Consider the following 11,639-nt stretch of genomic DNA (forward strand, 5'->3'; position numbering starts at 1 on the left):
CCCCGAATCCTCTTGCGTCCATTCGGCCCCAATCTAAGCCATCCTATGGCATCTGTCTGTTCACCACGACGACATCTTGAGACAAAACTGGGCCATGGCCCGCCCATGTTTTCAGCTAATTTTGTTTTACTCCTATGTATCCAAGCCCAGCTGGTCACAACACACTAGCTCGTTAGGTTGCGTGTCTGCCTCGCTCGACTTTCTCACTTTCGTCGCCTGGCTATCTCGTGTACGACCTCACATGTAGGGATATTCCTTGGGCGGGCCAGGACATTGCCGCATCGCAGGGGCAGGGCCAACGGCCAGACGCTGCTATTGAATCCAGCTCCTAATCATCTCCAGTTTTTCTACGCTGTAATCTTCTTTTAACTCAAATTCTTGGTTAGCAATTTGATAGCACCTTTGGACTGTTCACGAATTTATTCTTCAATTTTGCGAATTTAACAGCCATGCTGAGAATAAATTATTTGAGTAATAGCTAGTGTCAAGGTATGGTTAAGAAAAAAAAATTATGTTTTCTTTAGCCTGGCCCGTCCAAAGAATTTCTTCAAGCTCCGCCACTGTCTATCATTCTACAAGAAGGCCCTCTATCTTATTGACGAACTTGATAGTGCCTGGTGGAATGGAAAAGGGACTGACGTAGTAGATCGATGGCTTGTAAAGCAATCACCAATTTGACTAAAGCAGCGCGACCAACTATAGTGACAATTTTTTCATTCCAAGTAGGAAGCTTTCCGGCGCATTAATCCTCAAGTTGTTGAAAGTCAACACTCTTCAAGCACCAAACGGACCGCAAGGAAAACGTGGTACGCGCCCGGATGAATGCCCTCAAGGATGTCATCAAGGTCCAACCCGTCACACCTAGTAGGGACAGCGGATCTCTTTTGAAAGTTGGTACAAATGACTTCTCCAAAATTTTCAAGAATGTTTACCAAATTTTAAATTTCTTCCTTGAATAGCCTGGACAGTGAAGTACGCCTACATGATTTTCAAGATGTAGTACGCCACTAACAACAACAGCACTTAAGAACATCTGAGCATGAGTACTATCGTAGCAACTTGAAGATAGAGAACTATCATCGGACGTTTGTGTTGTGCTGTGTGTGTCAAATGTCAATCATGGAAGCACAAAAGGTTAAGAGAATGGACTTTGAATCTGAACCACGATACAATGTGCGTTGGATTGCAACGTTTCGTAACAGTGGATACAAACATCGCACTACAGTTGACCCATAATAAGGACGCGTGTGCTGTACTTGTATATTCCAGTTACATTCCGGTCTACTCTCCACAACAGAAAGGTTCATGGCCTCCAATCCCAACAAATAATGCCTGCTTGATCTGATCTTTTAATTGCTTATGCGCGTGGTTTTTGCCGGTTTCCCTTAATTAACCGTGTGTTATATGGTTTTCAGGTCCGGTTTTCCTTATTAACTGGACTATTTTTCCTCTTCCTATAATGCATTGCGGGAGCTCCCTGGCCTCTTGACGAGGTTCCGTAAAAAAAAAGGATCAGAAGGGCACATATATACGGTTTGAGTCAAGTTTATATACAATACCATGGTAATGTAATTTCGTGTGTAGTACTGTCTGATTATGGCTTGCAAGGAATGCAATTGACGGAAAAAGTTAAACTATAAGTCAGCTTGTGCAAGCCACACTAGCAGAGCTAGGGTTAGGAAGATAGCTAGGCAAACGGCGGGTAGTAGCGAGGAGTAGTTTATTGAGTGTGTGTGTAAGCAAGCGGTGAAACCGTGTATATCAAACTGTAAAATCCTTGCTAAACCTTAATGGAAAAACGGGCAACAATTGTTGCCGGTTCTTGAAAAGAGAAATGGAAAGAACGTTGGACTTCTGTCTGAATAATACAAAAGCAATCATGACAGTTAAACCAAATCTAGTAGGTGCGACTACTACTCATATTTAACTAATTCTGCCAAAAGGAGAACATTTAGGGCGTGTAGCATCCACCTGACCATGCTTGTTTAAGATAAACACGAGAACTAAAGAATTGTTAAAGAATTAGTTGGTGAAAAGTTGACTACCTCATCATGCAACTGCTACACACCTCGAGCCCCTCTTTCAAACGAACTTTCAAATGAAAGCACCATAATTCACAACCTTTCTGGTTAGACAAGCACAAGAGGCAGGAACTGAGGGCCCTTGTCTTGTTATCTGCATGCTGGCCTTTTCAGTGGCAACTAGCAAATCAACGATCTCCACTGTGGTTTTAGTTATCTTATTATTGGTGAAATGGAGGACGTGGGCATAGCCCAGTGGTTGGGGTTGCAGTGGCGCACCCTAACGACCAGAGTTCGAATCCTGTCAGGATCGAATTTCTGGAATTCTCACGCCGAGTCCCGCTTCTACTATATCAAAAAAGTGTCTAGTTCCTCCTAGACACGGTTTCATTTTTTTTTTTTTTTTTTTTTTATTATTGGTGAAATGTGCTGCAAAAGTGGCAATTATCCTGCAAATTTCAGACTAAGAGAGGCAATGTGCTGGAAAAGAGTTAATTGCAGTATCATGCAATTTCAGAGAGGAGAGAGAGGAACTAGCTCCTGTTTGTTAGCGTATGTAAAGGCGCCCATGTAAAGGTAATGGGATAGAGCCTAGAGGTAAAGCCTTTGTTTGCAAGTGACAATGATGTGCTGAATTAGAGATATCTGGGGCGCCTCTTGCGAGAGGGCTTTCTGCTAAATTATAAATCTAGGCCTGCAGCGTTACTAGTTTTATTTATTTATTTTGAGCTTCACGTTAGTAGTTGCTCCAAACTTAGCATGTAAACCCTGAAAATAAAGCCTCAGCCCTCAGCATCTAACGGCATGCTAATCTAGAAGGTTAACGTTGTTCCGGAAGAAGTAAAAAAACATGGTTAGCGTCAGTTGCTGCCAACTCTACTTCGGCGCCATGCGGTCAGTCCGATCATACTGCTGTAGCCTCACATGGCTTATCGACTTCGTTTCCTGTCGCTGGACGTGGACGCTCCCGTTTCCTTCTGCTGTGGATGTAGTAACCATGGACAAACCCCAGGACACAGGAGAAGCAGGACAATCTCGAAAGCTTCAGTTTGTAACTTTGTGCAGCGTGTGTGCCCTGCGTTGTGTTTCGTTGTGCCAAGAGGACAAGGAGATGCACTTGCCAAACTGTACCCGCAGACTGACATATGGAGATAGTTCAACAGAAATGGAACAAGGATCGACGCGGCTATCAGAAGACGTCCAAGGGGCACTGCCAACAGAAGCGACGGTTTCAAGCAGGCAAATTTGGGTTGAAGATGAAGAGTATTTGGAAAAATCCATCAGTCTTGTGGCTGGTTGGGACCAAGATAAACTAGGATGAACCTTCCTAAGAATGGGTCAACATTCTAAAAAAACACTGATTTGCTTCTGGAAATTCATGCGAATTACTTGTTTGCAGGAACTTATATAGAATTTGGAATTGACCTGACAGAACCCTACCAAAAAATAATTAACTTAACAGAAAGCAGTTCAACACCTATTCCGGCAGATATGAAAGAAAACGCTGCGGTGCAAAGAAACCTACGAAAATTTCTTCCAGCTTTGATATAGAAACACTAACCAGCTTTGAACGATCCACTGGCTTGCTGGGCCTTGTTTATGGACCCAACATGAAAAAAAAAATGTAAGCATGCATTAAGATGATAGTGCAGATGGTCACCGTGCATATGTATTCTAAGAAGGGTGCATTAAGGTGTTAGTGTAGATGGTCACCATGCATCTAGATGCTAAGAACGTGTTTGGTTCATGATTTTGTAACTTGATTATGGGTTGTGTTTGTTTCGATTTGCCCGTAATTAGGTTCCGTGACTGATACCATGGAAGAAACCTCTTCGTGCATAGGAGCTCCTTGCCGCGTTTGACTTTGCGCTGGGGCGCAACATGTGTATTTTTATTAATGAAGGAACCTTATTTAACCATAGACATTTGTTCTTTGCTTATTAGTGATGATACTGTTGTATTTTTATTGAAGAAAATAACACTACTTAGCTGACTTTTGAAGAAAATAACACTACTTCTTTTTCGACAAAGAGTATATTTTAATATCAAGAAGATACCAATTACCCCCAGCTTCTGCAACAACATACTACCCTAATGGCAATACGGATAACACTACTTCTTAACCGGTTAAAACTTATGGTGACAGTTCCATCTCGCTTTTGACTTTGCGCCGGGGCGCACCGGGTCATCTAGTTATCATAAATTTAGAACAGACAAACTTCCAGGCAATTGGTAGATGAAATAATAAAACTGTACATCAGTAGGCAGAATCTCCCATGCTTGCTGTCATATGAAGTGAGAGCAAATCAGGCAAATCCATGCTATAGACAAAAATTAATTGGCTTACTACTGGCCACTGAATATCGACTTACAGTTCCACAGGTAGCCTTGACCATATGCCATTAAAAGAAAATACTGGATGTTCAAAGTTCCACAGGTAGCCTTGACCATGGCCGCCATGAAAATTCCTGGTATGGAGATTGCCCTTTATCAACGTGGCAGCTCTACTGGAAACAGAAGTGAAACATGAACAGGTATTTAACACATATCATTTTGATGCAGACTGATTTTCATGATTTGACAGTGAGTTTTCATGATGCCTCTTCCCAAATCACCACATCCTCATGTGTGTGTATTGATTATTATACCATACCCTGCATAATTCGTTGGTAACAAGACCTCTTAATTTTATTTCCATCTAGTGTCAACCTTGAGTTTTGACGCACAAGGGCAAGTCAATAGGGAGAAATTACAAGACTGATGTTAATGCGATGATCAAGCTATCTGATACAAACTACTTGTTGATCAACAGGCAGAATAGAGGAGAGACTATTTGACATCTCCTTGGAAAATAGAAAGCATGACGTGTTTTACATTACTATGTATGCAACAAAGGTGAGTATAAGCAGATAACTAACATTAACATGCCCAGTGGAAGTTCAGTCAGAAAATCTACCAGAAAAATGGCTATCCATGATAAATTCGCTAGGATGCCCTTGCTGAAGCAATGTGATACTACTACTTTGTATCTCTTTACAAAGTTAGCGCAGAATAAATCATGTAACACAAGAACCAAGTGATAGGAACAGACAGCAATGAGATTAAGAAACCATGGAGTTGCCCATTGGTAAAAGAAGAGCAATATCTTATGACAAAGATCTACAAGCCATGGGCTAGCCTAGCATTGCCCAAACCTGAGCATCCTATGCCCTCTGATTTCAATGTACTTTCTGGTGAATTGACACAATTTGCAGAGATGCAATGAACTGACAAACACATAGCCAAAATGTGGCTAAATAAATGGTCCAACAACATTCAGTATCCGTCACTCAACTAATGCACAGGACATGGTGATCACCTCGACCATAAGAGAAGGGCAACTCTTGCTCAGATGCTGGAAGCCGTCAGTGACCACGACCGCCCTCAGATTCGCTGGAGCGGCGAGAAAACTGAAGCACGCCTTCTTCAGGCCCACACAATGGTGCTGCTCGGCTAGCGCCAAGATGATCGCCGCGGAGCCCACATTTATGTACTTGCATAGCTTCTCCTCGCAGATCAGCTTCAGCCGCTCCATGCCATACCTATCCGCTGCGACAAGCAGATGCTGGTAGGTGAAGTCTTCATCTTCCTTCTGCGGCTCTGGCAATGAGCCTGTGTACACAAAATGGAGCAACGCCTTGAACACCTCCGCATTCATGGCTTCTATGCGCACCACGATGCCAGCAGCATTTCCCTCCATCATCGGTCCGAAGAGCTCGGCGCTGAAGACCGAGGAGCGGGCGGCGAGCACGCAACGGTGCGCCGCAACCGTCTCACCGCCGACCTCGAACACCACGTTGGCGCCCTTCTCGGTCTTGAGGTGCTCGCCGAAGTGCCAGCGCAGGTCGCAGGGAGGCACAGAGACAAATGCCGGGGCGTCGTCCGATGCCCGGTAGTTGTGGACGACGACGATGTCGCACCGGATGGTGAACGAGTCGTCCATAACGCTGAAAGTAGAGAGACATTAGCTTTGACATTCAACTTTGAAGCAATTCTAGTAATTAAAGGACAAACTATTGTATTTTTATTGACACTGCCTACCACCAACACTAGACACATGCTCTATTTTCTTTCCTAACATAGAACTTGCTCTGCTTTCAGTATAGGAACAAATAAATTGTACAGCAGTAGCCAGAATCTCATGCATTTTCAGTCATATGAAATGGATAGCAAATCATATTGATCTTCATACCATATCCTGCAGCACTTTTTCGTAACAATATCTCTTATTTTTCTTCATTTCCATGTAGTGTCAAACCTGAGTTTGCCGTGCAAAGAGAAAGCAAAAGCAAGAAATTGACAGGGCCAGTATAGATGCTATGGTCAAACCATCTGATAACAAAATACTTGTTGATTAACATGCGGAGTAGATGAGAGACTATTTTGGCATCTCCTTGGGAAAGTGAAGGCACAAGTGTTTTGCATTACTCATCCAAAGCATTCTATATATGCATGGGAAATAATATAAACGGATAATTAGCAGTTGCCAGCGGAGGCCCAATCATCACAGCTACCTGCAAATTAGGCATTCATGATAAACTGGCAAGGGTGCCATTGCTGAAACAATGTCATACTACTTAGTAAAAAAAAGGAAATGACAGGAACAGTGTCGATGTTATGATCAAGCTATCTGATAACAAAGTACTTGTTGCTTAACATGCAGAGTACATATGAGACTGTTTTAACATCTCCTTTTAAAAGGGAAAGCACAAGTGCTTTGCATCACTATATATGATTGAAAATAATACAACCAGATAACTAACAGTAAGGGTGGCTGAAGTTCAAACAAAACATCTACCTGAAAAATAGTCATCCATGAAAAATTGGCAAGGACCGCTGGAACAATGCGATGATAACATAAGTGGATAAGCTTCAGAAACCATGTAGTACCCATTGCTAATATAGGAGCAATATCCACATGACAAAGATATATTAAACCATGAGCTACCATTGCCCAAAACCTGAGCATTACATGCCCTCTGAACTGACTAATTTGCATATTTGCAGATGCAATGAACTGACAAAACAGGGGCAAAATGAGGTTAATTAGGATAGATACCATGATTCCTCAGGGAGCCTTGACCACATGCAGAACATGGAAACAAAATGTTGGATTTTTTTTTCTGAACTGAAATAACATCCAATTATTCCCATGCAAATTCCTTGTAATATGATGGCCCTTAACCAAAGTGACAGCTCTACTGGTAAACAAAAGCAAACTGTTTACCTTAACAGGTACTAAATACTTATTGCAATTACTATTTCGATATCTCGTTGGGGAAAAGAAAGAATAGATTTTTGCATTAATCAGCCAAGGCATTCTATATATGCACTTTGCAGAAAAAGAAATTAACAGGACCAGTGTCGATGCCATGCTCAAGCTATCTGATAAGCATAAGAGACTGTTTTAACATCTCCTTGCGAAAGCATTACTATAAATGATGGGGAAAAAAAGGTAACCAACAGTAAGATGCCTAGTGGAAGTTCAATCGGCACATTTACCTGAAAAAATAGGCATCCATCAAAAGATGGCAAGGGCGACATTTCTGACATGATGCAATGCTAACATAGGACGATAAGGTTCAGAAACCATGGAGTACCCATTGCTAAAACAGGATCAATATATATCATGACAAACACCTAAAAAACTATGAGTTACCATTGACCAGAACATGAGCAATATCTATCGTCTGATTTCAATGCACTTCCTGGTTAACTCCCGCAGTTGCAAAGATGCAATGAACTGACAAAACAGGGGCAAAATGAGGCTAACTTTGCATCTCAATGGCTAATTAGGATAGATACAGCCATCTACTACTAAGACAGCTACCTGATTACATTAGTCTAGAAACCATGATTCACCATTCTGATAAGCCTAGAACACACAACATTGATCACTCAGCTAATGCTGCAAGGACATGGCCATGAGCTCGACCATGAGAGAAGGGCAGCTCTGGCTCAGATGCTGGAAGGCATCGGTGGCCGTGACCGCCTTCAGAGTTGCCGGAGCGGCTAGAAAGTTCAAGCAAGCCTTCTTCAGCCCGCCACAATGGTGCTGGTCAGCTAGCGCCAAGATGGTCGCCACCGTGCCCACATCGATGTACTCGCACAGCTTCCCCTCGCAGATCAGCTTCAGACGCTCCATGTTGTATCTGTCCGCTGCAACGAGCAGATGCTGGTAGGTCACGTCTTCGTCTTCCTTCTGCATCTCCGGCAACGAGTCCGTGTAGGCGAAGTGGAGCAACGCCTTGAACACCACCACTTCCATGTCTTCCACGCGCACGACGATGCCAGAGGCGGCGTTGCCCTCCTTCATCGGTCCAAAGAGCTCGGCGCTGAAGACCGAGGAGCGAGCGGCGAGCACGCAGCGGTGCGCGGCGACGGTCTCGCCGCCGACCTCGAACACCACGTCAGCGCCCTTCTCGGTCTCGAGGAGCTCTCCCAGATGCTGGTGCAGGTTGCGCGGGGGCACGGAGACAAAGGCCGCTGCGTGCTCCTGTGCGCAGCAACCGTGGACGACGACGATGTCGCACCGGATGGTGAATGAATCGTTCCTGAGATGCTCAGAGCTCTCTAGGGCCTCCCTTTTGACGAAGGTCGTGCACGACGAGCAGCTCCGGGAGGGGAAGTTGAACACCGATTCCGATGCCATCGAGGCCACTTGCTTCGCCTCCTCCTCCTCGCCGGCGAAGCAGATGTCCCACTTCGCGTTCACCACCGTCGCGACATCTTCGTCAAGGGTTAAGCCGAGGGATATGTATTCCTCGACATCGGATTTTTTGCCGTTGGGGTAGTAGTCGATGCGCCAGAGATGGCCTCCGATGGTAAAGGGGAGGGACTTGGCGCAGTCTCCGGTGGGGATGCTCTTGGTGCCGGAGTACCCATGGATCGTGAGAAGATGGTGCCCGCTCGCCATGTCGGCCACGATGGCGGACCTCGAAGGCTTCGTGCCGTCGCCGGCCGACGACATTGCCGATCTGCTCCGTTGAATTGTGAGCTCGGAGGCTTTGGCTAGGGTTTAGTGCAGCCGGCGAAAGGGGAAAAATAGAGGAAGGAGATGAAGCGGATGGGGCATATGCTGTGAACTAGCCACAACTGGTGTACTAATGGACTAAGGAACATGGACCGTCAGATGTAAAATATGTGGTTTCTAGATTGGCAGCTACGACCCATTGTAAATCTTACACGAACGCCCTTATTTTGTTGTAAATGTCTGAAAACGCCCAGCAGGCCACGGCACTCTCGCTCTCAATCTCCTGTCCCTTCCAAAAGACAACAGCCCCAGTTCTAAGGGCGTGTTCGGATGTCTCCCAGCTTCCAGCTTCCCAAAATTCTGTGCGGAGCTGAGCCGAACGTTCCAACTCCACGAAGCTGGATCCGCGAAGCTGACCGATTCCTATGTACAAACCGTGGAGCGAGTCTTTTCCAAATCCGTGGAACGGCAAAACGCGGAGCGGAGTGAAATTACGGGATTTTGCCACCGCCAAGTGAAAAACGATTCGCACTTGTGTTTCTTTCACTCGTTCGAGCTCATTACCTTCGGCCACTGGATTCCTACCGAACGGGCCGGCCCAACAAAGCCAAAACAGGCAATATTGCCACCTTCCAGCAGGCTAGCCCAGCGAAAAAAAAGCTTCTGGCACAGCCAAACCGAGAAGCAGGGTGCCGAACGTTTGCCGCTCCACACGAGACGCTAGAATCGCCCTTGCGAAGCTGGATCGGCAGATTTTGGGAAGCTGGACTAGTTCCGAACACGCCCTAAATAAGCTCCGCCGCCGTCCCTAACGGCGGCCGCGCCGCCGCGGCCCAACATCCCAACCTAGATCCCTACAGATCGAGGCCAAGCCGTCGTTAGTGGCGTCGTGCCGAGGGCTGCAGGTGGTCGTCGCCGTGCCATCGATTGTCGGCTAAGCTCGTGGAAGGTTCAGATCGGGGAAATCACTGTATACGCTCTCATTCCGGCGACATTCGAGGACCGAGTGAATGGAAGACAGTAGCTGCCCACCGCCATCAGCTGTTGGGTCTGTTCCTGCAAGTCCACGAAATGTACCAGTTGTACCAGGTACGAAATTGATTAGCTGCAAATTTGCAAAACATTTTACCTTGATGTGGAGGCTATTACACATGCATTTTTCCAGATGCGTAGAATTAGATAGTGCGAATGTTACTACAATTTAATTTACTGTCATATTTCTTTGAAGTGTATTACTGATTGAGCTTCTTCAAATTTGCTGTGTAGCAATGGAATTAGTTAATAGTTTGGTAATGCCAGATTATTTGAGCGATGCAAACTCTATTGCTGAGATCAACTCCCCGATGCTGAATATTGGCACTTCTAGCACACCCAAAAAGAGGAAACACTTCTCTCAAGATGTGAGTATTTCTTCCTTTGAATTTTTTCTTTCTAAAGCGTATACTGCAAAGCTTCTCTGTTCTTCACAAAGCAAACAATCACTTGGTGCAAATTGTTCTCTGTTCTTCATAAATAGTTCTATGAAAATTGTTCGTGGGATGCTAACCATGATAGGTTTGGGTTTTCCTGTAGGGCTTCTTGTTTATCCCTGAATGTGCTGAGGAAATGAAGCCAAAAGTAGGAATGTTGTTTGAAGAGATTTCGTCCGCGGAGAAGTTTTTCAAGCAATATGCGCACCACGTTGGATTTTCTGTCCGCCGTGGGCAGCAATTGATAGTGAAGGAGGTACTCCAGTGGAAGCGCTTCAAATGCGCAAGGGAAGGTTACCGGTCAACCAAAGGTACGGTTAGTGCTAGACCTCACAAGAAAAAACGTAAGGTCATCAAATTGACTAGGTGTGGATGTGATGCTCAGATGTACGTTAAACGAGATTGTGATGGAAAATATAAAATTGTCTCAGTTATTGAGCAGCACAACCATGAACTAGTGTCACCTAGCAAGCAACACTTGATCAGATCAAACCGACAAGTCAATGAAAAGGCAAAGAGAGTATTATATGATTACCATAAAGCTAGCATCGGCCCTAGCAAAGCATATCGATTGCTTCATGTTCGTGATGGAGGGTTTGATGGCGTGGGCTGCACAAAAAGAGACTTTCAGAATTATTACAACGACTTCAAAAATAAAATCAAGGACTGTGATGCACAAATGCTCGTGGACCAGCTTGGCAGGATGAAGAAACTCAATGCTGCATTCTTTTATGAATATGAAGTCGATGAACATGGTAAGATGGTGCGTTTGTTCTGGGCGGATGCGACCAGCAGGAAAAACTACAAACATTTTCCTGATGTGTTGTCCTTCGATTCTACATACAGTACTAACCAGTACGACATGGTTTTTGCACCCTTCACTGGCATCAACCACCACATGCAAAGTGTTTTCTTTGCCGCTGGATTTCTAGCCGATGAGACAATTGAGGAGTACACTTGGATGTTTCAGGCCTTTCTAAGAGCCATGGGAGGGATAGCACCGAGATTAATCATAACGGATGAGTGTGCTCGTATTGCAGGTGCGATTAGAGCTGTTCTCCCAAATAGCATTCATAGGTTGTGCATGTGGCACATTCTGCAAAAAGTTCGTGACAAGGTGGAACCTTCTATTGCAGG

The 11,639-nt window shown here is 44.8% G+C and overlaps 2 protein-coding genes across 2 annotated transcripts; both read right to left on the bottom strand.

Annotated features, from left to right (window-relative positions):
- Positions 1–5,346: 5,346 nt before the first annotated feature.
- LOC124691101 (BTB/POZ and MATH domain-containing protein 2-like) lies at positions 5,347–6,003 on the bottom strand. The gene has a single exon (XM_047224380.1). It carries the CDS (start codon positions 6,001–6,003, stop codon positions 5,347–5,349), a length of 657 nt encoding a protein of 218 aa, XP_047080336.1.
- Positions 6,004–7,962: 1,959 nt separating this feature from the next.
- Positions 7,963–9,030, bottom strand: LOC124689020 (BTB/POZ and MATH domain-containing protein 1-like). The gene has a single exon (XM_047222621.1). It carries the CDS (start codon positions 9,028–9,030, stop codon positions 7,963–7,965), a length of 1,068 nt encoding a protein of 355 aa, XP_047078577.1.
- Between the last annotated feature and the right edge of the window lie 2,609 nt (positions 9,031–11,639).

This window comes from Lolium rigidum, chromosome 2 (genome assembly GCF_022539505.1).
Source record: "Lolium rigidum isolate FL_2022 chromosome 2, APGP_CSIRO_Lrig_0.1, whole genome shotgun sequence".
In the NCBI taxonomy this organism is placed as follows: domain Eukaryota; kingdom Viridiplantae; phylum Streptophyta; class Magnoliopsida; order Poales; family Poaceae; genus Lolium; species Lolium rigidum.